The sequence below is a fragment of the Prionailurus viverrinus genome, chromosome A1, assembly GCF_022837055.1.
Source record: "Prionailurus viverrinus isolate Anna chromosome A1, UM_Priviv_1.0, whole genome shotgun sequence".
In the NCBI taxonomy this organism is placed as follows: Eukaryota; Metazoa; Chordata; class Mammalia; order Carnivora; family Felidae; genus Prionailurus; species Prionailurus viverrinus.
In genome coordinates, this window is record NC_062561.1 from 190,016,820 (window position 1) to 190,042,393 (window position 25,574).

The 25,574-nt window shown below is 42.5% G+C and overlaps 1 protein-coding gene across 8 annotated transcripts in view; it reads left to right on the forward strand.

The window, feature by feature from the left end:
- Positions 1-677: 677 nt before the first annotated feature.
- Positions 678-25,574, forward strand: part of EBF1 (EBF transcription factor 1) — a 389,683-nt gene continuing 364,786 nt past the window's right edge. For all 8 annotated transcript variants that reach the window (XM_047872937.1, XM_047873258.1, XM_047873023.1 and 5 more), the window contains exons 1-5: positions 678-2,037; positions 4,149-4,305; positions 4,844-4,907; positions 5,528-5,583; positions 16,222-16,295. In XM_047872937.1, the coding sequence (XP_047728893.1) occupies positions 1,904-2,037; positions 4,149-4,305; positions 4,844-4,907; positions 5,528-5,583; positions 16,222-16,295 (485 nt within the window). In that variant the 5' untranslated portion in view covers positions 678-1,903. The remainder of the gene's footprint in view (positions 2,038-4,148; positions 4,306-4,843; positions 4,908-5,527; positions 5,584-16,221; positions 16,296-25,574) is intronic.

Here is a 25,574-nt window from a genome sequence, read left to right on the forward strand (position 1 = left end):
AAGTCCCCCGTTTAAACTGAAAGAATGAGGAAGACAGAAATCCTACATGAAATAACCAATCAATCAGAGACGTTGTTGCTCTGGTAAATACACTAAAGAAAAAAAAATACTTTGGGGCGAGGGTAAGGGGTTGGGAAATGAATCTGAGTAAATTTTAGAATGCATCCTGATACAACTCTAGTGAGAGCATTCATTCCACCGTTTACACATCCCGCGGATTACTCGACATAAGTGAGCTTATGGGGACGGTGCCTTAACACCCGCGGCCTCGAAGCTAGCATCAGAACGAGAAGCATTTCAGAGGCCAGACAACGGACAGAGTCCGGGTCCCCCTACTCCATGAGGGACCCACAGAGCCTCACTAACCGAGACCCAGGGTCCACCCACTTCTCCCAGCGTGGAGAAAAGTGCCCTCCGCGATCTCCCGCCCCGACCTCGAGCACCCATTTTTCCACCCCACCACCCCCTCCTCAAAGCGAAGAGGTGGGCACCTGGGACGCGCTTCCTGCTTTTTCTGCCCGGGCTCTCCCGTCTCCTCCACTTTTGCCCCCGACGTCCCAGAACAGCGGAGCAGGACGCAGCATCGGCCCTGGGAGGGCGCAGCCTGTGAACCGCGAGCGCGCTCAGGGCGTGGCGAGGATGCTAAAAGGACCGCAACGACCAGGATGCAGACCCCAGTTCAAATCCCTGAGAAAAATATCGCCCTTCCCTTCCGTCTGTTTCCCCTCTCCAGCCCGGCTCTGCCCAGCTGTGCCCAGCTCCTTCCCAGCACAGACGCTGGTGCTCAGCGATCCTTCGCTCGCCACTTTGCGAGGAACTTTGGCTAGCTCCCCTGCGCCACCCGGAGAGGGATGTTAATGAGGGAGCGTGGCCCAGCGCGGCGAGCCAGAAGGCTTCTTAAGCCGCGATTGGCTGCAGCTTGGCGGAAGGATGGCGTTATGCAAATGAAGGGGCGGGGCCGTGAGGCGCGAGCCCCGCCTCCTCCCTTTGGGGTTAGTGTGCCTGTGTTTAGCTCTGGGGAGAGTCAAACTGGATTCCATAGGGAAAGCCTGCAAATCACTTCTATTTTAGCAAGGAGAAAACAGAATCTCCATCCAGCAGGGTCCACCCCTCTCTCTTTCTCCCTCTCCTCTCTCTCTTTCTCTTTCTCTCTCTGTCTTTCCCTCCCCCCCTTCCTCTTTCCCTCTCTCTCCCCCCTTCCCCCCACCCCACTCTCCCTCTCTGGTGTATCTGTCTACGGCAACCAGCGTCCTCATCTAAACGCACTGAAAGGAAAGAAACATCTTTGGTTGGGAGAGAAGGAGGAAAAAAAAGAGAGAGAGAGGAAAAAACTTGCCTGGTTGTGGAAAATGACACTTGAAGTAGCAAAGCCGGCAGCGCGAGTTGAGTCTATTGTTTCTTAAATTGCCATCAGGGCTTTTTTTTTCTTCCTGCTTCTTCAAGTGAAGGGTACCTCTACAAAAGGAAACTCCAGCCCCTCCTGTCCTCCACCGGCCTGTGATCATTACAAAAAAAAAAAAAAAAAAAAAAAAAAAAAGAAAAAAAAAAAAAGAAAAAAAAAAGAAAAAAAAAAAAAGCACCCAAACCAAAAATTAACCAACCAAACAACCCCCAACAGCCAAGCATACATCTCTATTTTTTTTTATTTTGGTCTTTTCGTTGGATTTTCCCTTCTTTTTTTTTTTTCTCTCCTTTTTTTTCGTGTTATCGCTCAGTTTTGAGCGAAGGTTTACATTTTTAAAAAATTTGCTTTCCAGCCCGCCTTGATCTTCTAGCGCGAGTTCATCGTCTCAAAAAAAAAAAAAAATCTCTGGCTGGCGTTTTTCTTTCCTTTTTTTTTTTTTTTTTTTTTTTTCAATATTTTCAAGGGGGAGGAGATTTTCCACAAGAAAAGGTTGTTTTCATGTTTGGGATTCAGGAAAGCATCCAACGGAGTGGAAGCAGCATGAAGGAAGAGCCGCTGGGCAGCGGCATGAACGCGGTGCGGACGTGGATGCAGGGCGCCGGGGTGCTGGACGCCAACACGGCGGCGCAGAGGTGGGTACCGCTCGGGGACCGCGGCCGGGGAGGCGAGCCGCAAGCAGAAGAGCCGGGAGGCGGTGGCTGCGGCCGCCGCGGGGCCCGGCCGCGCTCTTGAGTCCGCCGCTCGGCTCGGCTCGCCTCCGGGGCTCCGCGCTCCCGGGCCGCGCTGCCTAGGTCGCCTGCGGCCGGAGAGCCGGGAGCTGCCTGCGAGAAGCCCACGCTTTGCCGGCACTTTTCCCTGCTTCGCCTGTGACTGTTTTCATTTCGTTTTAAGCCAGAAGAGGCGTCTCATCAGCACGATGTTGGATATCTGTGTTTTTTTATGTGATTGCTCTTTCTTTCCCGGCCGGTTGTCTCCTCTTTCTTTTTCTTTCTTTCTTTCTTCCTTCTTTTCTTTTCCCTTTCTTTTCTTTCTCTTTTCTATCTTTTCTTCCTTTCTTTCCTGCCTTTTTTCTTTCTTTCTTCTTTTCTTTCTTCCCTCCTTTCTAAACTTTTTTCCTTCTCTTCTTTCTTTTCCTTCCTTCCTCTTTTTCTTAACTCCTTTTTCCCCTCCCTTCCCTTTTTCTTTTCTTCCTTCTTCACTTCTTTTCCTTTTTCCCTTTCCTTTCCCCCTTACCTCTCTTCCTTCTTTCCGTCCTCCCTTTCTTCATTCTTTCCTTCCTCTTTCTTCATTCCTCCCTCCTCTCTCCTCATTCCCTTACCTCCCTTTCTCTCCTATTTTCTCTCTCCATGTATCTTCAGAACCTTCTCTTAGTTCTCTGGTCTTGTTCTCTCTCCCTCTCTCTATCTTTCTGCTTTTCTCAGTCCACCGGTAGAACGGCAGCTCCCAACTTTGATTCTGACATTTCCTGAAAGTCTTCCCCACCCTCTGTCACCACGGCCCCTTCCAGCCCCTCTCCCACTCTCAGCTCCTGGGATGCTAGACTGTGTGACTTGGAGGCACTTCCCTTGGAGATTGACCTGGGGGAACTTTTCTGGGCACTCTTATCAACCTTTCCGAGGATGCCTGGTCCCAAGTGAGAAATGGCCTTTTTTCCCAGACCACCAGCTGGGCTTGGGGGAGTAGGAGATTTGGCTGCCCCAGGCCCTGTCGGACTCCGAGAGGGCGGAAGGGGAAAAAGGAAGATGACTAATTACCTCATCCTCATCTTCACGGGGCAGGGGACAAGTGTCTGCAACACTGTTCCCATCCCCGTTGAGTACAAGGATGGGGGTGGTTAGCAGTGAGAGTGAGTTGGGTAACTGGGCTGGAAGCGAAAGAGTGTGTGTGTGTGTGTGTGTGTGTGTGTGTGTGTGTGTGAGCGCGCCCTTGTGTTGGGCAGGCCGGGCTGTCAGTGGCCTCCGGCGCCCCTGGCACCCGAGCCTCCAGTCCCCCCGCGGGCGCGCTCAGCCGGCACCCCTGGTCCATAGGATTTCTGGAATGAGTGTGAGGGTTTTTGTGGAACAGCGAAACTTTGTCAGGACAGGTCTTTTAAACCAGCTCCCTGTTCCACAGCAACCACCCTTGACAGCTCTGAGTTGACCCCCTTAGATCCTTTTTCTCACATGCCTTATTTGGGGAGGGGGCGTGCGGTGTCCAGAGGCCGGGCGCCCGCGCCTGGCGGGGGCACGCGAGGTTTCCTGGAGGATGGCTGCGGCTTCATGAAACTGAGCCTGTTCCCCATCCATCCTCACCTGCCCTTGAGGCTGAGGCGGGAGATTCGTGGGGGTGGCGGGCACCAATTCCCATGCCTCCCTCTCTCCAAGTTGTAAACTACCAGCTGTGTTCCACGAACGCGGGTTCACTGCATCCACCTCCACTTTTCCTTCCCACGTAGCGCGCGTCAGGTCAGAGTAAAGGCTTGCAGGGTTTTATCTCCTGCGCAAAACCCTAACAAAACTTTCATGGCTCTTCGGCGAGTTCGGAGGGCGCGCCGTGTGCTTGGCGGGAGGACTGGACAGGCGAGAGCACGCATGTCCCGTCGCCGGGTGGGCCCCGGGCGCCGGAGGGGGCGTGTAGGGCGCCCACTAGGTGTTCTGGGGGTAGACGAGGTTGGTGCGTGAGGGCTCGCGCGTGTGTAAAGGGTGACAAAGGGTCGCGCGTCGGTGTCCCGCTTAGCCGTCTAACTCTGCGTCTTTGGCCGCAGCGGGGTGGGTCTGGCCCGGGCTCACTTTGAGAAGCAGCCGCCTTCCAATCTGCGGAAATCCAACTTCTTCCACTTCGTCCTGGCCCTCTACGACAGACAGGGCCAGCCCGTGGAGATCGAGAGGACAGCCTTTGTTGGGTTCGTGGAGAAGGAAAAAGTAAGTGGGCGCAGCGCCGCTGCCCCTCGCCCCCGACCGGGGAGCAGGCCCAGCCGCTTCGGGAGGCGCGCTCCTCGGCGAGTGCAAAGCATCCATAACACACTCCTGAGCGGGGTCCCCCAAGCCACTTCCCGTCCTGGGCGAACCCGGGCTCCTCATCCATGAGGTTCTGCTCCAAAAAGTTCGCGTGAAGCCCCAGAGCTGGAGAGAGGCGAGCCCGGCTTCGCACTCCAGAGTCGAGGGCGCCTGGGATGAACCCGCCCTCAATGGCGCGACCACGCGCGGCTCCTGCCTCTGCTGACCTAGGCCCGAGCCCCCAGGCCCCACGGAATTTTCTGGAAGGGAAGAGGGAGCAGTAAGGGTCGGGAGGGCGGCAGAGGGATCACAGTTGGCCGCAATTTCTGCTGCTCCTGGGCCTGTCCGGTTCCCCGGCCGGGGGTCCCTTCTTCGGGAAAGTTGCCTCGAAGTCGGTCCACTCGCTCACGCCGACCTCTCTCCTGCGTCTCTTGTTGTGTCTTTGCGTCTCGCTGAAACCCAGGAAGCCAACAGCGAAAAGACCAATAACGGGATTCACTACCGGCTCCAGCTCCTCTACAGCAATGGTGAGGCTCAGGTCGGGTCGGGTCGGCGCCGGCACCCTGGGGCTCTGGGTGAGGGCAGGGGACGCAGCCAGATCCAGGTGGACGAGAGCCCTGAGCACGCTCGGTTTTCCGCCGTCCTCGGGGTCACCAGGCCTCCCCTAAGTTTCACCTGAGGAGGTTTCAAGCAAGCAGGCCCCGAGTAGCCGGAGGGCGGCTGTGGCGGGCTCGAGCACACCTGGGGCCAGGTGTGGAGCCCTGGCCCTCGCAGGGCCAATTCCTTTCTTCCTCCCATTCCTAAGGGAGGCTGAGCTCAGACTCCAGGCCCTAAGTCCTTGGGCTCAGGGAGCTAGAGCAGTCGTGGCCTTGATGGCTCCCAGAGAGCGCGCAGAGGGGCTCCCAACTAGAGAAGGGAGAGTAGCCAGGTGGGGGTCCCGCCCCATTCTCAGCTGCTGTGCATAGGGACTGGCCCCTCTCTGGACACTGGGGAAGATGGGGGTGGTGGTGTGCTGCCTGGGCTTCTCTGGGAGAGTAGGCGTTGCATACGCCTTGGAACCCCATTCTTTGTTGTTTGTTTATTTAGCGGCGGATCCTCTCTCACTTAATTTTCCTTCGTTCCCCACTCCCCTTCCCCTTTCCCCCAGGGATAAGGACGGAGCAGGATTTCTACGTGCGCCTCATTGACTCCATGACAAAACAAGTAAGTTTCTTAATTTCGCGCCGCGGGGTGACTCTAGCGCCTCTAAATTTGGGGAAGCCAAGAGGCTGGCTACTCCCTAGCACGGGGCCTGGAACTCGAACTCTCAACTCCAGGGCGGACCTCAGACCGCACTCTCAGCGCAGCCTTGCAAGTGATTACACACACACACACATACACACACACACACACACACACACACACACACACACGCCTGCCGCGTGGGGAAGGTGGCTCGACGGCTCCTTCCCACCAAGGGAAACCCAGGCCTTCTGCGTTAACACTACAGGGTGCTGAGTGGGGAGAGTAAGTGCTGAACTTCCTTTGACCCTGCGGAGGAGCCCCAGGGGGCGCAAAAGGTGCCCTGGGACCTTGGTGTAGAGTGGGCTGAACTTGTGAGATCCAAACCATCCGGGCCTCTCCAGGGAGGTATAGAGTAGGGAAGTGCGTGAGGAGGGAGGGGGGCTAGGTAGCTTCCTTAGCAACGGTGAGGTGAGCTGAGAGCAGAGATGACCCACTCCACAGATTTCTTTCTTTCTTTCTTTTTTTTTTTTTTTCTTAAAAGGAGGTTGTGGTAGTAGTACTGTTGGAAGAGGGAGCAACAATTGTTACAGAGTATTTTGTAAAAATCCTCCTGCTTTTGCCTCCGAGTTTGGCAAGAAGCCAGGCAGCGAGAGTGAGCTTGTGGTCTTAAAGGTATATAGACGGCATTTTCTGAAACTCCCCAACACGCGGGTGTCAAGCAGTATACATTAAGGTTGAGTTATGGTTTAAAAGATACAATTATGAGCCGAGTCAGAAAAGAGGCCTGACGTTTTAATGAGGCACAGGAGCCTTTTTTTTTTTTTTTTTTTTTTTAATTTTAAGGCATAGTTTAGTTTCAGAATTTAAGTAGCTGGTTAGGTAGTTGGAGGACTTAGTAACAAAAAAGAAGCCAGCTTTACTGGGTGGGGTAAAGAAATTAGAACAAAGAGAAAAGTTATCAAAGTGTACCAGCTACCAATTTAGTAAGATGGATAAAACTTATTTGCTTGATTGCGATTTTAAAATATTCCCTTTAAAATAAGGAGGGTGATCTTCTTTAATAGATACTCACTTAGAAGTTTTCAAATTAGGGCATACATGCACATTTAAAAATTGTTTTTAGATAAGCATGGCTGAAATATGTTGTACACAATGCACATTCATAAGCTGTTGGAAGTTTTAAAATATACTCAGCAAGAACTTTTCAATAATAGCTAACTTTGATTATTAGTCTCATATTTCATGGTGAACTAAGAAAAAAAACACGAGGGTATGAAATGTAGTTTTAACAATAATAAATAAATACATATTGAAATCTATTTTAAGTTATTTGCCCAAAATATTTGGCTTTCCTGAAGATTTAATTCTTTGTTGATTGGTCAGAGTAAATTCACATTTGTACTTTCGGTCTTCTTTTCTTTACTGGTTTTGATTATTATATAGGATAATTCACTTTCATTTGAACACACTGTATTTTGTTAGTTAAAAAAATTTTTTTATCCTGCGAAGCAGAAACAGAAAAGCCTGGTTTCAGTAACATTTTTTTTTTTTACTGTATCAAAACAAAAATGCCTTAAGTGGAGTTTTGTTTTAAAAAATTGTCTTTGATACCATACGTATCTTTTCCTGCCATTCTCATCAGAGGAAAGAAAAGGTGGGGGAGGGGAAAGTATGAACTCTAATACATATTCCATATGTATTTATTAGAATTTACTTTTCAAAGATAAAAAATCCCCACAAACCTGTCTGCTTGTGCAACATTGTCCACTTAAATATTAAATTATAGGCAGCACTATGAAATGAACAATTTTAAGGAGTTCAAAACTGGGACATGTTTGGAGTGATTAACTGCTTTCAAAACTTTATTTTAGACCCCTTAAACAAAAAGTGCCACCAAGAATTGATTTTGCCATTATGAAATGAACTGACTTTATGCAGTCTCATATGGTGGGAGAATAATCTTGATTTTTATAAAGCAATACATCAAATATCATTTTACTAACAAGGTCATAGAGCTTAAAAACTCTTAGGGCATTTTTTGACTGCATGGTATTATAAATTCTGTGAGTTGGAGGTGGGGAACTAGATCAAGATACAATTTATTTTTAATAATAACAGATATGAGAAAGTCATTTGCCATAATATGACATCTCACTGAAAGTTAAAATTATAAATGTATACAATTATATATTTTGGTGGGGAGAGACCTGAAAAAGGTTTAAATAATTATCTGAATTAAGTCCAAAAATACCAAGAGAAAGTGATTTTTTTTTTTTGAGGCATACCTGTTTGCTCTCATAATAATTGTCTAATGCCTTCTGTGGTAGCTTTCACTTTGAAAGGCAATCCCTGACCATTATCTGTTTGTTTGTTGATTATGTGCTGTAAGAGTTTGGGAAGTAGGTTAGCTACTTGTATACATAGTTAATACAATAGTCTTCAAAAAGAGTTCAGTGTGAAGAAGCATAACTTTTCTTGCTGTGACATTATTATTATATTTTAGCCTTGATTGGTGAAACAGCAGATTCTCAACTAGCTTGAAATTATTCTATGATAATTAACTACCACGTCTGATTTAAAATTTCTTAATTTTTTTTATTTTAGTTAAATATGAAGTGACCCGTTCAAGTAAGGCTTGACATAAGCTGACTGATTAAATGGTTACAATTTTTTTCCCTTGTGAAATTCTTCCAGATAGAGTCAGGATTTTGATGTTTAGAGTAAAGAATGGGATAATTTCAATGACAGGATGAGTTCTAATAACATCATAATTTTTGGAGGGAATACCTAGCCACAGTTCAAGTGTCTCCTCTTAGCTGCTTGCTTGTAACATTTTTCATATCACAGAGGCAGATTTTGTGTGTGATGTCTTATCTTTGACTCACAAGTTGGGGTTAAAACTCAAAGGGAATCTTTGGCAAGGAGAATCCAAAACTAGCTGTGCATTCTATATTTTCATACAATGTTCTTGAACTTGGGTGGAGTTAGCAGCATTGAAGTCAAACAGAAATGTACTCAATCAACCAAGATGTATTAGTGTGACACAGTATTTCACACCTTTTCAAAGTGTCTCATTACACTATTTTGGGTAATGACTCTTAATTTTGGACTCAACTGGGAAAGATGAAGTTTTATTACAAGTGAATGTGTAAGAATCTGAGCCCCCTTATTCCCATGCCTCTCTCATAAAACACAAAGGATGTAATGATATTTAAAAAATTCATCCACCAACTAGAAAATAAGAGGCTTGCTTTTGGGAAGGGTTGTTCAAAACCAAGTTTAGCTGGACTAAAAATAGGTTGTTTTTGTGTCATTGCTGTTTTTGGTATTCCATTAGAGAGCATGCAAAAAGGCCTGTAGGATCCAGAAGTTTATGGCTGTTGCATTCAGAAACAATATCTACTACATCAGTTCAAATGAACCCAGTGGGGGAGGTCTGAGGTTTAATGTGGCTCATTTCAGATTTTCATGTAGTATTTGAAATATAATTATGTTATGTGATTGCTTTGGTGAGTTAACATTAAATAGTTAAAAAAAAAACCTTTAACTTATCTTCCCTCCTACCATCTTGCTTTAAAAAAGTGACATTTTTATAATTCAAACAAAGAGTACCAAATTCCATAAAGTTATCTAAAACTAATTACTCTTGCCCCCAGACAGAAGCTCTTTTTTGGAAAGGGGAAAATGATAGTCACATAATCTTTGTCATGTATGGATTTGAAGGGAGGTGATGTGGTAAGGGAACCCTAAAAAGGTCCTAGCATAGTGGAAAGTCCAAAGTACAATAATCAGAAATGCTGTCATATTTATCTTACAAATTAATCTTCTTTATATATTTCTTTTGATGTTCCCAGTACTTTAAGTTATTGATGCAAGTGCATTTTTTCCTATTGATTGTTTCATTATATCCTGCCACAGCTGCGTAGATTTGATTAACCACCCTTTCAGTTCATGGTTCTTCATTGGTAGATAAACACATTTTTAGTATATCAATAAGTTCGAAAGGAATTCACAGGATAGCAGAGAGGTTCTTTCATACATTTGGGGAAACAAACAAACAAAAAAAGACAGGGTAAGTTTATAGTCAGGAGCCATATTTCAGCAGCTTTCTCTCTCCTTTGGTAACATGTCAAAAATGCAGGTGATTTAAATTTCCTTGCACATAGAGGAATGAAGAAGTTTGGAATTTTTATGCATGATCAGGACCTGTGTTTGGGAAAATGTAAACTCATCACAGTGGAAAATGTGTTGTTTGGAGTCTGGGGGTGAAAACAAAGCTGATGGTTTTGGAGAGATTGCCGGAGCCAGATGGCCTAGTACTTCCCCAGTCTGGCGGTCCAACTGCTCCCTCCTGGATAATATACAGCCATTTGTTCAGGGATATTTACGCTAGAGCTGTTTCCATGTGAATGTTTGAACAGCATTAAAAACGAACATATTAGTAGTGATGCATTTATCGAACTCCTATGACTATACCAATAGTCTGTTCTTAGGTCTTATATTGGTGACAGGAGCGAAGGAGTGTTTGGATGTTGGTGAATTGTTTATATAGTTGTTGAGCAAAAATGATTTGGTCTCAGTGAATAATTAAAATATGTAAGCATTTGGAGCCAAACTAATGAAAATAATGATAGCACCTACCTTGAAGCTCTGTTGTGAGAATTCATACATGCAAAGTGCTTAGAATAGTGACTGGCACATATTAAGTGCTTAATAAATTAGCTGCTTTTATTATTTTATTATTATTATTATTGTCCCATTGGGTTGACAAAACCAGCTGTATCTACTAATATACATGTAAATATAATTATCATATGAGTGAAATATCTCATTACTGTTAGAAAAAGAAATATAATATGGGATTGTTAGAATGATTCAATTTTTATCTTGGTGCTTGAATAACATAAGGGATTTCATTTCTTTGAGACATTAAAGATGTATTCTAAAGCTAACTGCTTTTGATACACATTCTCTTTTTATTCAAGGCTGTGATGTAACTGAACGGTATACTGAATATGATATCATTCCTTTGCAACTTTCCTAATTCAGTTCTGAAAACAGGCCTGCTTAGCTGCTGAGCTGAAATTACATCTTTATAATTTGTTCACCAGTAGCCAAGCTGCTAATTGAAGCAAAATAATTTTTTATTTTATCCCACTATTAATGTTGGATTGCTGTTTGACACAATTGTTTATGAAATGTCAGATTTGTAGTGTTTCCTTTGGCACAGGTTAATTTTTAACTAGGGCTCCTTCACCTTCTGGAAATTTCTGGGATCACATAAGCTAGCACTTTTTTTAAAAATGACAAGTAATATAACTTGGTGGTTGAATGCAATGATTAATAGTACAGTACATTGATATTGTAGGTGTTCATATTATTTTTTGATTAGTTCCAATTCTTGCTAACTTGCTACCAAAGGCTTGTTGACAGTCTGTATTTAGAGGACATTTTACTTCTGGTTGAAGGAGGTACTTTGTACATTCATGAACTTATTCTTGAAGGTGACAAATTAGGTTTGGCCTTTATTTTGTATGTAGAAAATGAAGTAACATATTTTCAAGGTTACTATTTTTATTTAAAAGGAAAATTAGGAGTTTGGGTTAGTTATGGGTAACCTCCCTTTCTTTCTTTCCTTTTCTTTCTTTCTTTCTTTCTTTCTTTCTTTCTTTCTTTCTTTTCCTCTCTTTCCCTTTTTTCTTTTCTTTCTCCCTCCCTCCCTTTCTTTCTTTTTCTTTCTTTCTTTCTTTCTTTCTTTCTTTCTTTCTTTCTTTCTTTCTTCTTCTTCTTCTTCTTCCTTCCTTCCTTCCTTCCTTCCTTCCTTCCTTCCTTCCCTGTAATGATGAGAAGTCTCCTACTGTTTGATTGTAAACCAAAAAAGACTCTTAATGAAAACATTTACTCCTCAAACCCTTTTGGGTTTGAAGAACCAAAGTCAAAAGTATTTTCCTCACCCTCTTTGTTTTGGCATAGAACACAAAGAGTTAAAACTATTAGAAAAGTAAACAAAGAAAAGCCGTGCTCAATTCTCTGTATTTCCTTTGGCATGCTATTGAAGTGTGATCCTGGTGCATGTTCACTGTGTATCTTTCCTTTCACTGTGTGGTCTTTATCCATAGTAAGTTTCAATTAACTTTTAAGACCCAGTGATATTTTGGAAAAGCAAGGATGAACCACACTTCACCAAATGCCATCTAAAATAGTGGCAACTGAGGCAGATTTTTTCTACTGATTGATTTATTCCTTTTCACAGATGATATAGGTGAATTTATAATTGGGCATTTGAAATTGATGGCATTTTATTCTCTCGCAGTAAAACTTCTGGTACTGCTGTTGCATAAGGCTATGAAAGTTTAACGATTCCTATTTTTTTTCCTCTTTTTTGTTCACTAAAAAAACTATTCTGGAAAAACTCTCAACCTGAAAATTAATTGAGTGTTAAAAATAATTTGCTATTTTCTTTCTGCTTATTAGAAGAGGGCATTAAGAAAAGGGAGGTTGGTATATCAGAAAGCTAAATCCGCTCCACATGTGTCACTTTTGACAACTTCTTTATCAATTGCATCAGGTTTTTAAAGTTGAGATGAAGTTAGTGCTGTTTATTCTTTCGCTTTTCTTCCTGTACAAGTATTCCTGTCACTGTCAGCGATTTACTTGCCATTGGAAGGATTACGGTCAATATTGTTTTCTACTTGATAATTGCATTTTGTATTTCTTAGGTTAAAACCCTAACTTGCTTTGCCATCAATTCATTTATTTAAATAATATATTTTATATACTTTCTCTCCCCATCTTGCCCATGTCTGTTAATAGGCCTCAGGTCTGTACTCCTGATAAACACATTGATTTATTTAAATCACTGTTGTCTTTGTCATTCTCACAGCAGACTACCTTCCTCTCAGTGAGCAGACGCATGATTTACTGTGGAGGATGAAAATAAGCCTTCTTCTTGGTGTCCCATTGTCTGGGCCCTAAACCAGCTGTCTATTAAAATGGTTTCACTTAAAATAGTCAATGCCGTTTATATGCTTCTGTGATCTCCCAGCTGATCCAGGCTCAGGGCGCTTGATTCACACCCCACAGAGGCACATATTTAAATTAGTAAGAAAAGCAGAAACTTCTAAGTTGGTATTAGAAGATCCCTTTCCTTTTAGGCTTAAAGTCTGGGTTTGCTGAACTGTGAACCGGTCTTTACGGTGTATGAAATGTAGATGGTAGAGAGTTGATGTGTGGCTATCAGCTGTATGTGTAAGCTGGAGGGAGAGCTTGGTGGCATTTTTAAAAGGTCTATTTGTTGACACGCTGCTTCAGAGATATTCAGCAAAATAAATGTATCATATTTTCCGATTTTGGATCTCATCAGAATGTTGATTTCTTGGCCCATATCTTTCATACGAGTGTGTGTGTGTGTGTGTGTGTGTGTGTGTGTGTGTGTGTTTAAGCAGCTTTTTCAGTAACAAATACTGCACAGGTGAGGTCAGAGGGAGATCTGCCTGTGACTGAGTTCCACTCTGTAACTGATTCTGTTCTACTAAGCTTCTAGTTCACTGTACTTACAGGGTTTTAATTCTACTTCATAGGAGAGTGAAGAAACTCCCTCTTTCTCTTGCTTTTATTTCAGAAGTCACAGAAGTAGTACTTCTTTCTCTGCATGTATATGCTGAAAAATATTGTTCTGTTGAGGCCTCAGAAAGAGAGACAGCAGAAACTTCATGCTGCCACCCCTCCCCAGAATGCTTAATTATTTCTGAGCAAATGCAAACTCATGCTTTTATTTTAATATGCTAGATTTAGAGAAAGATTCTCCATTTTGAGTCTGCTTGCCAGAAGTGAAGTGGCAATTTGGCATTTGATAAAGAGATGTATTACAGAGGCCCTGGGCCTTCGACAAATGATGTTCAGTCACTAAAGATAAAAACATAGGCTCTCTGGGCATGCATGGATCATCTACTGTTTGGGGAAGTTGTGAGCATATCTGTATTGCAGCGTGTCTTTCATTGGGTATCATCACTGATTTCAGTGGAACCAGCAGCCTCAACAAAAATAATATTGGTCTCATCTAGAAAGAATCAAAATGAGAAGGTCTGATGTAACTGTTATGCATTCCTCTTAAAGAAACCAAACTTCTTTTTTTTTTTTTTAAAACAGGAGGGAAAACCCTGCAATATCTACGAGTATATTTACCAAGTTACTTGTATTAGTTTAGCATGACAAAAAACTGAAGTTGAAATGGAGGTTATCAGGATATTAAGAGAACAACCAAAACATGTAGTGGTAATAGGATGCCACAAAAATGCATCCGATTAGAGTTTTTTAGCACCCTATATGAGACCTAATCAGTTATTTACTGTGTTTCTTTGGTTTTAGCAGTGATTGCAATAAATAAAGCAGACAGATACAATTTTTGGTTTTCAAAATGTTTTTGATTTACTTAATGCATTTTCTTGACTAAAGCAGCTTCTTGGGCATTTGAAAAGGTCTTTTAAGAGTACAGGAAAGAATCATCAGTGTGTGCTAAAACTAGTGGATGAACATTTTAGGCATAATATGATATTACCATAATCTAGATTAGCTCTCTATAAGATAGTTATGAATTACATAAGATGAAGTAGTAACTTCACGGTGGAGAAATCTGGCTGATGGTCTCTGGTGGATGGCAGGCACCACCTTAACCAAATGGTCAGTTTACCGTACCATTTCGTTTACTGTACCATTATAGTAATAGAACTAGTCGACAGTGTGATTTGATACACCGAGAAGAACCCAGAATCACATCTGTGGTATTCTGGCCTTGAATTGGGTAACTTTACTCTAAATCTGAGGAAACATCAGACAAACACAAACTGAAGGTATTTGACAAAAGAACTGGCCTATATTCTTTAACAATGTCAATATCATGAAATACAGACTCAGGAATGTTCTGTTTTAAAGGACACATGGCAGCTGAATGCAATGATTGGTATTGTATTTTTTTTTTTTTTTTTTACTGTGAGGGACATTATTTTGTAATTGGTGAATCTCAATAAAGTCTGTAGATTAGATTATTGTATTGTATCAGTGCTAATTTTCTGATTCAGATAATTGCCCTGTGGTTATTGAAGAGAATGCTTTGGTTTAAGGAAATACATGCTGAACTATTTAGGGTATGTCTCCAGTTTACTTATCATGGTTAAGGAAAAAAAAATTGAAAAGAATAAGCAGATTTAGTGAAGTGTAAACATTTGAGGAATCTGGTTAAAGACTATCTTGTAATTCTTTTATATTCTTGCAACTTTCCTGTCAGTCTAAAATTGTGTCCAAATAAAACATTAAAAAATACAGAGTTATGGTGGGCTAACCATTAAAAAAAATGGTTTTGATGGGCCAGTCGTAGAGAAAGGTTTTCTCCTTATACAGGTACTTTTCATCATGTTTTTATTTGTTGTTGCAATTTTTGTTCTATAATGGAGTTAGATATCACACCCAGAGTCTGCTCTAGGGTCTGTACACACTGTGTCTTAAGCTGTCTCCATCATTTACAGGTTCTGAAAGTACCAGGCTTATAAACAAAGCACAGTAGAGGCAACTCCCAGTTAGTTACTGCAGCATCTCTATGTCCTAAATAAGCATAGTCTCTGGTTTTGTCACCAAGTAGTTTTGTCACCAAGAAATTGAGAGTTATCTAAATGTGTGAAAGTAATTTTATTAATAATCTTAAGTTGTGTCATGTTAGTCTTATGCAGTGATACAGTGTTAAGTTAGTTAATATGTATCCCGATGTAGGCATTGCTCTGCGAATAGCTGTGTTTTTCTTTGGCCCAGGTATTCACACGTAGATCTTCCAGGAAACTGCTCTCTCAGGGAAACTTCGTGGTGATTTTAAGCAAAATGTTTGTATGTACATTACTGAGAACAGACAAAGATGTATTGGCTGATGAGGTGATTTGGAATCTAAATTTTGGGAGTCAGATGTAATTCTTCTCAGTTGAGGGAGATAACTCTATGGCTTAAGCCCACACACACAGCATATGCCGGCAAATATTACTGTTTGGGTGGGTGTACACCCTGGGGAGCACATGTTTTCAGCCTGTAGGCAGAAGGAAGGATTTTCCCTGATTGATGAATCATCTCAAAGAAGACACAGTTAGTGAATGGACTCATTAGCCATACCCCCACTTGTTTTCTGCTACTCATCTCTGGAACACTAAACGTTGGCATTAGAAATAGTACAATGAGGCGACAAGCACATATTTAAAAATCAAATCCACGTGCTTTTCTATATTTTAAATCACTAGTATCCGAATCTGCTAAACCTTCCAGGCTTTTCCTCCTCGTTGATTAGATTTATTTTATTCTGAATTGAAAGGAGAATTGTGGTTGTCTTGACAACAGAAGTTCATCTCACACACTGATCCAAAGGTGTGCGTCTTAATAATGTGGTTGACGGGACAAAGAGGAACATATGTCCTCTACTTGATTTGGGTTGATCCTTAACAACGTATCTTGAAACAGACAGTCTTGGGCTCCCAAAAGCTAATTGGCCCCCAGCAATGGTGAAATGATCAAGTACTCAATTGCGATAGTTTGTTCTTTGCTACTTGGTTCCATTTTTAGCTCAATTGGTGCCTTTGTTTACAGGCCATAGTGTATGAAGGCCAAGACAAGAACCCAGAAATGTGCCGAGTCTTGCTCACACACGAAATCATGTGCAGGTAAGAAATACCTTGTTCTCTCCCTTTAATTAGCAAGGAGAAGATGAATTTGTATCTCAAATCTAGGTGAGCACAGGCCTATTTTTGGGTGTATATTTATCTTGCTTCTATTAGATGATCTAAAAAGAACTATTAAACACAAGTGTTTGGTAGTAAAGTGTCAGGCATCACAGTGGTTCTCAATTATTTATTAGACTTCATCCCGGAAGACATACATTTCCATTTTGATATCACACTGTTAATGGGCACAAAGCAATGCCCTCCCCTTCTTCCTCTCAATCAAATAAAATACAGTATAACCTTTTAGTGTTAATATATGTGTTCAACTGCGTTGCTAGTAAAATAAGAGTTCTATTGATGTCAGCAGAAGCCTCTGGTTTGGATAAGATTTAAAAGTTATAGTTCCCCTTTTTAATTCTCCCACTTCAAAATATGACCATCAGTACATAGGCATCATTCCTCCTTAAACTTAGTGTGGGTTCCCCTCACCCCTTGCATCTGATTTGTTCCTCTTAGTTACCCTGTATATAACTCTGACAATGTAGCTAATATTTCTCAGTAGTAGTGAGCTTTTGGAAGAATGGCACATTTTTACACCTGAAAGATATCAAAATTCGTGTCACCCACAAACGAGTGTATTTATTTTGCCTATAATCAGGCACAAGCTACATTTGAAAATAAGCAAGGAGACCAAATTCACTTTCAGGGCCTCAGCGAGTCCTCCACACTTGAGAGAGTAGATGAGAGAACAGCCTTTAGACTTGTGGTATAGGATTTTTATTCTTCATAAAATAACACCAGCGTAAAATAACACCTGATATATTCTGAGTAATTGGATAAAGCATGAAGATGCCACTACGCATCAGAGAAAGGCTACTAATTGCTTTGTTAGCCATGCAGGCTCTCTCTGGCACAAAGCATGCTTGGCTCCTGACTATTACTGACCAATCCCTTTAGACCTTCAGCTGCCACTTCAGCATGGGAGGGTGGGCTTTATTTGCTGCTCGTGGACTTGTGGGGAAAGCTATCTTAAAACTCTACAGGTGGAAATGAAATAAAAGGGGCTCAGTGTGTTTTCTTACTGAAATCCCAAATATTAACTTCTATATCTATAATTCTATGTGGATATAAAAAATTTTTTTTTCTCTTCAAAAAGCATGCTTTTAATAGATTATTCTAAATTACTCAGGAGTTTCACAAGTGTTCACTTCAGTGATTTGTAAAACTTGTTAATTATTCCATGAAGAGGTTGCTTTTCCCTACCTTTAAAATAGTAACAAAACCCAAAAATATGGTTTTTCAATTTCTTAGAAGATGTCATTAGGCAAAAATTAGTGTCATACTTATATGTAAGCAAGAATTGTAAAACTGAGTTACACTTTTCAGAATTAAATGAGTAAAATCATTTTGAAAAGCATTAAAAGTGATCTCCTTTGTATTACTACTTTTCTGATCATATCTCTATTTTAGCTTCCCACAATTAGCATGTCATTAGAATGAATTTTCTATGTTCTATTACATGTGATTCTAGCAAATAAGGGACAGGCAGAAAGATGGATCTCGAACAATAAGCCAACTAATGTCTACGTATCATAGATTTGCATCTCATATCTGTACATGTTTGGACTATGCTGGAAATAATTCTATTCTTAAAATACTTAAAGATATATTATGCCTTTCACACATAAGCCTGCCCTCTATTAATGCAGTTTATATTTTTCTTGTTCTTAAAATTCATTGGTCCAAAGTACTTTATTATGCTGGTTGGCGTGCTTTACTGCTGATGTTCTTTCTATTTTTCAGAAACATAAAAATAGCAAAAATAAAACTCTCAAGCCACTGAAGGCAAATGATGATATTTGTACTGCGGGGCTAAGAAGGAAAAGCCATATTCAAAATGTCATCCTGCTAATGTTACAGATTAAGGTTTTCCTGGCTGCCTATAGATGTGTAAGGGGTACTGTTTGTTTACCAGGCCGCCATGACCCTATTACACAAACCTGTCATCTATTGTGTGGCTAACAGTCTTTTAAATTGCAAATCTGATGCTCTTTAGGGGGCTTTAGGAAAAAAATTCTCACTTTCCACACCATCCTATTTCTCTTGATTTCTTGCCTGTTGTAAGTGGAAGTTGGGATGTGCTGAATTTGCACCAGGGGTGCAAATGCAGGCTCAATTATAAGCATAAAATTAGAGTCTGTTCACCATTAATCAGCCTGGCTAATTGCTATGCACCACCATTAGCCATATGGTGTGAAAGACAGCTTGCTCTCCCCAAGATGAAATTTCTTCATTGCAGACATGAAATAGTGAGGGCCCTGGATTTTAAAATAGCTTGTTTTAGATATTTAATTTCTAAACAACTTTCTGCAGTGCTTTCTATCAAGGCTAACAGCACAATAAAACTTTGCATTTATGTCACAAAAGCTGTATATTTATAGTACATTGGAGCTATGGTAAAGAAGACGCAAAAATTTAGATAGACAAGAAAGGGCTTGGATGATTCTGTTTTGTTGCAGGCAAAGAAAAAAGAAAAAAAGAAAAAAAAAACACCAGGGAGTTTTGTCTCAGGTGGTTGCAAATTAAAAAAATATATATTTTATTCTGTTGAGAGGGTAACCCCATTGCATGAGCTGGCTAAAGAACTTACTGCCATTAGATCATAATTATTGCCTGTCTTTGAGACAAAACCTCTTAGACTTGATGGCATAGAATTCTTTTTGTGGTATTCTGGGAGAGTTTCTGCATTTTTGGTAAGTTGGAATCTATCATACCAATTATCATTATATTTTGCTAATACTTAGTGGTTAAGTTCTCTAAAAAATATGCCCCCTGCAGGATTTTTTAAAGCAGAAGTCTATAAGGGATTTGATTATATGTGCATCTCAACATCCTGTGTTTAAATGTAAATGGAAAATAGGAACTGTGCTTGGTAGGTGAGTCCTAGTTCCCAGTGCCCCAGGCAGGCCAGGGCAGATTTTCTCTCCTTCCAGTGCACAGGAAGATTTCAGGGGATGGGTGTTCTGTTTAGGAAAGCATTCTTTTCCCGTTATCAGTGCCCAGCCTCTTGTGGGACCATGAGTTCCCAGGGCAAGCCTGGCCCCTTGAAACAGTCTGTTCTTCCTAACTCTTCTGCTGGCTTATTCTGATTTTGTGCTTCGGATTTCTACCTAAGCACGGTTTTCTTCAGGAAAGCATCGCTGGCCCTTGGTCTGAGTTTTGTCCCCTTGTTATGAATTCCTATTATATCCCATGCTTTTCCTTCATAGTGCCCAGCACATTGTAACCATGTGCCCAGGACCCGTCCTCCTTTGCTGAGCTAAGAGCTCCTTGAAGGCAGAGAAGTCACTCAGCTTTCCTCTCTGTTAGTTGTCCCATGTGTGAAATGGGGGGAAAATGTTACTTCTCTCCCAGGGTGGTTGTTAGGATTAAATGTTGTAATCCCGGTAAATACTTACCATGGTGCCTGACACAGGAATAGCAGCGGTATTAGCAGTAATATTAGTAGAAGCAGAAGTAGTAATAACAGTGACCCGGTTATCTGCAGCCTCTACCTATGTACCTGGTACATAGTTGTTCAGAGTGAAAGATGATAAAAGAACACTGAAGAGTGTTGCCTGCTATAACATTAACATACTTTATTCATTTGAGGTTTGGTGGTTAAGGATGTTTTCATTCATTCTTATAACACCTGCTATGTGCAAAGCACTGTGGAACACAGAGCCAAAGGACTCTCTTGCAATAAGAGAGTTTACAGGTTAGCCTGGGAGATGCGACCTATTAGCAGGAGGCCACACTACAGGGTAGACAGGGTTGTCTGTGATGAGGGGTGAAGCAAAAGATGGTGGCTGTTCTGAGAAGGGAGGATGTACCTGCAGGTGGGTAGTAGCTGTAGGTATGGGGGGGGTGAGATAGGACAAGAGTTTTAGAGGGTATGTGAAGAAGTGTCTGGGTCCGTTTGCTGGTGGTCTGGCAGGATTTCTCTGGGGAGAGGATTGCAGGTGGGTAGGCTGCAGCCTGGAGCTGGGAGAGTGTCAGGGTAAAAGATAACTAGCTTTGGAAGTCTTTTCCCAAAGGGGGAGATGAAGTTATGGGCTTAATGGGATTGGAAAGAGTGGGAGAATAGAAAGAGTAGAGGCCATGGGTACATTCTTGGGGTGTGGTCATATTTAGCGAGGAGGGAGAGTATATTCAAGAATTAGGAAAAAGAACCTTGAGCATACTGGCCATAGCAATAAAAGGAGGGTGTTTCCCTCCCCATCCAAGATGGATCCCTATCTTGGATAAGTGCTGGGGAGATCCTGATGGACTTGAAGAAAGAAAAACACCAGAGAGCCATTGGTGATCTTTGAGAGGAGACATTCAAGTAGGTGCTGAGGCCTGGAAACCAGATTTTATGGGGTTAAGGTGGCAAGGAATGTTGGCGACCCTGGCAAGGAGAAAGGTGGGCAGTGAAGAAACTAACTCAAGAGTAAAGGAGAATTTTTTTTTAAGAGAGTGGGAAGGCTTGACAATGTTTGTAAACTAAGGGAAAGTGTGAACTTACCCTTATCGGTATTAATCAGACTATTCATATAATTCATGTATCTCATTCTGTAGCCACCTGGGCAAAACAGGAAAGAAAATCTTATTTTCTCTTGTAAAACTTAGAGATTGAGGTGGTGCTTTTCTCCAGTCGAAGGAGTTCTACTTCTAGGAAGAGATTCCATGTCCCTAAGATGAGGATCTGCAGGTCCCATGACTGGGAAACATGTAAATGTTGCTTGCTCTGATTTATGAAGCTGTGTGTCAGGTCACTAGAGATATGCCACCTGTGTTAGTCTGCTAAGGAAGAGACTCATGCGTTTGATTTTCTCTGGCTGTGCAAAATTGTCTGAGAGATGCACGATCCTGCTGGGGAAAGGGATGCTGTTTTGAGTCCACAGTGTTTGTAGGATACCAGGTGCTGGGTACCCACTCCTGTGACAGACCACATTGCCCTCCTGCCACTTGGGTTGCAGGTTGAGAAGGGATGTGAAATAGTAGGCTCCTTGCTCTGTGACAAAGTTAATTAGGAAACTTCAAGTCCCCTGATGGATGCACACTTTAGGGGTCAAACGCCAGGTCTGTGGTTGGCACAGTAAGAGCTTAAGAAACACTATTTTCAATGGATGAAGATCCGTCACACAGTGATGAGGACATAATTGCACTGAGATTTCTGTCATTAACACAGTAACTTTTCCCTTAAAGTGCTTTCACGTCTGCTGTTCCATGTAGTGTGGTGTTTCAGCCTGAGTGCTCTTCTGCCTTAAACACAAGTGAATCTGTTCTCCCTTCATCCTGTCCTGTTTGGTTAATACCTGTCTTATGTGGGGTGGAGGCGGTGCGTCCCTTTCTTGATCTCTCTGAGTTCGGTAGAAGGAACGAGGGGGCAGCTAGGTTTAGACAAGAGATGAAAGAGAAGGGCCAGAAAGACCATGGTGGGGAAGAAGGATTGGTTTTTGCTCAGCTTGGCTCTGGGCCCAGAACTAGGAAGCAGCAGGGGGATAGATGTCATCTTAGTCTAAAGGAAGACCTTCGTTCCCCAACCTATGGTTGACTTTTCTAGTTTTTTAATAGAAAGTAATATTGCAATACAAAATAGAAGACTGCAGAAGTATGGAAACAAAATATATCCCCTCCCTCCCTTCCTGCTTCTTATCCTACTCCCTATAGGTTTCTTCTCTGAAGTTTCTCTTCATTTATTCAAAACATATTTCCTGAGGGCCTCCTGTGCCCTGGGCTCTGTTCTAGTTTCTGGGGTTCTAGGGGTGAACGAAACAGTCTAAGCCCCTGTCCTCATGGAAAGACAGACAGTAAAGAAACAGACAAATAAATATGGACTACAACGTGATGAGTGCTAGGGAGAAAAGTGAGACAGGATGAGGGAGCACTCTGGAGCAGTCAGTCAGGGAAGGGCTTTCTAAGGCAGTGACTTTGCCTAGAGATTTGAGTGAAGCGAGGGTGTGAACTGGCCTTGCCACATTCACTCTTCCCCTCCCCTCCCCTTCTCCTTTCACCCCTTCATTTTTTCTCCTAGAAATAGGACCATACCATATATACTATTCAGCGACTTGGCTTTCTTGATTCACAATTTGATTTAGACTTCTTTCCTTGAGAGTGTGTAAAAACCCACCTTCATCCTTTTTAATCCTGCACGTAATTCCATATGTACGTGTGTATAAATACACACAGAGATGCGTACATATATATGTATACACACATATATGTGCATATCTGTATATTTTTAAAGCGGAGCTCATCCCATGGACACTATTTTGTCACCACTCCAGGTACAGAGCAGGGCCCAAGATGCCCACTTTGGGAGTGATGACTGTGTGGTGCAGTGATATGACCCCCCCAAAAAGACAGGAAACCTGTTGGGGGACATTCTTCATGCTTTGCATGAAGTTTTTTTTTATAAGTGTTAAGTGACCTCTGGACCCTTCATTTTGTTTTCTCTTCTTTCCTTCATTGCCCCCTTTTATTCCTGTTCCATCTTTCCCTGTACACTTCTGTTCTTCACATCTGCCTTTCCCCCTAGGTCCCTTGGGGCACAGCAGAGAGAAATGGTTCTCATTTATGCCATGCTTCAATTCATCTGGCTGTGCTCAAGGGCATTTTTATTTTAAGGGGATGAAGAAAGACAGTGCTTCAGTCAAAGGACAAGTCTCAGACCTAGTGTGGCTCTTGCTGGGGGGCAGGTGGTTTGGTGTATGGGGTGGGATGGGAGTCAGTCTTCCTTCCACCTGCCGTGAATGCTTTGAGGGTCAGCTTGGCTTCCTCTGTCACCTTCCTATTTTCTTGGATTGTATTTCCCCCAGTACATTACATCATTCTTGAAGTCATTAGATCAATCAATCAATCAATCAATCAATATTCACCTTCTCCCTTCTATTTCAGGCCTTAAGCTACTCATTAGGCAAATGAAATTGACAGCTTCTTCCTTTATTAAGCATATAGCTTAGTGGGGGAGTGGGGTGGAAGAAGAAGGATAGTAACAAAAAAAATACACAAATATATACATAAGTATATTATTTGCATTGTGTTAAATGCCCTGAAAGGAAAGAACCAGGAGAAAACTGAAGGGTGTCAGGGCCAGCCTCTCCAGAGAAGGAGCGTAGAGGTTGAGCCTCAACAGGCAGTAGAGACTGGCTAACTAGGGAGGGTTGGAGGATGAACAGACCAGGTGGGAAGACCTGCCCAGGTCTGGACCTGAGGTCAGACTGAGTGAGGCATATTGGAGAGATTGAAATTGGCCAGTGAAGTTGGAGCTTGGCAAGTCAGAGGAGAGTGACAGAAGGTTGGGAGGTGGTCTGGCATTATGTCATGCCATAGATCTATTCTAAGTGCTGGGGGAAGCCATTAAAAGGTCTTGGGCAGTGAAGTGACATAGTCCCATTGACACTTTGAAAGATCACTCTGGCTGTTTTAGGCAGTAAAGAGTGGAGGCAGTGAGGCTAGATGGGAGGCCATTGCAGAAGTCCAAGTGAGAAGTGAAAGCGATGTGGAGGAGAGGTATGGCAGTGAGGAGAGAGAGAACCAAGCAAGACATGTAGGTTCTACTTTGAAATTGTCATCATACAAGGTAGACGTGTCCCTGGAGCACGTTTAGTCTAGACAGGCCTGGCATGAAGGTTCAGCCATTGGGACTTGGGTTGCCCACTCACTGTTTTGAAAAAAAGGAAAATGATGAGGAGAGATAGGCCTTCCCACCTACTGGTTTTCTCCCTGAGTAAAGGGGATGTGGGTTCTGTGAATAGGTTGGAGACCTGCTGCTTCTGCAGAGTACAGAGAAACTTTGCTCAGGTTTGGAGAAAGAGGAGGTTGGATAAGGAAGGAGCAGGAGGTGATAATGATACTGCCCTTCATTGAGCACTTAGGAGGGCATAGTAAAGCCCAGCTTTATACCCTGATTGCCCTGAATCTGTGCCTTGGCACTTGAGGTGGGGATCACAGATGTTCCATTTTACAAATGAGAAAACTAAGATTCTCTGGGAGAGAGTACCTTGCTTAAGATCACATAGGTAGCTCTGTCTGATTCTGGAGCCAGTGTTTTTAACCACCATGCTCCTCTGGAAAGCCCTTGATATGAAGGTGTAGGGGATCAGAGTTAAGGGATGATGGGGTTTAGTTTTTAAATTATTATTACTTTTTGGTAAGCATTCCAATCACTGTACTTCTCATTCCCTTGTTTTCTCATCTGTTTCTTGGGTATTGGGATATTTGGGCTTTCTATGTCCATAGTATTGGCATAGCAGAACTTAGGGCTAAGGGAAATAGTTCCCTTTGAATCTGGAAAGGAAAGGCTATAAGGTGGACAGAGTGACTTTTAGCTGGGGCTTTGACAAAGGAGATACAGTTCTTACTATTACTTTCTGAAGATATGAGAGACAAAGAGAATTAACACCAAATTTGGAAGCTGATTCTCTTCTCAGAGATAGAGTTACAGCCAGGAAAGACTACCCAACCAACTTTGGCGAAAGACTCTCTATCCAAAAGTATATTTCTGGGTCCTGAAAATGAAGTTCAATGTTTGGTTGTCTCCAGCAGCTCTCTAAATTTAGGCTCTGTGATTCACTAAGTAAAGTGTGTGTGTGTGTGTGTGTGTGTGTGTGTGTGTGTGTGTGTGTCTGTGTGTTTCCGTGCACGCATCTGTGTCTGTGTAAGAAGGAAGAAAAGTGCATATTTTATTTGTGGTGCATGGCAGTGTATAACACCTGGATAACTTCCTTGCCTCCTTGACTGATCAAACATGTGCTTTTATAGTGTGCCCCTGGGTGTGGACTGACCAGTGCACACATATTTTATTTGCGAACAAGGCTCAGATGGACAGTTTTCCATTGACTATGGGTAATTTTCAAAAACCTTAATTTTTCACCCCTTACAAACATCCCAGTTTTACAAAAACTGACAGCCTTATCATCACAGCTGGGGTGGGATTTTGATAGTGGGTGCTTTTCTTGCCTATGGCTGCTTTTTCCCTAACCTAATTAAGAGCGTCCATTGTCAGGGCTGTGGTAGCCTTTGGATCAACTGTCCATAATGCTTCCAGAAAACGTAAATGGTGGCCAGCACAGGACACAGAAGCCAGAGAACGTGTGGATCTCCACTTTCTTTTATCTTGCCTTTTCTTTGTCTTCGTTACTATGTTGTACTTTTATTCTCATGAAGATGGTTCAAAAGCAAACAGTTAGAGCTTTAGGATTTTGGGCAGGCTGGGGTTGAAGGAAACGTCTCTCCTGAAAGAGAAATGAAAAG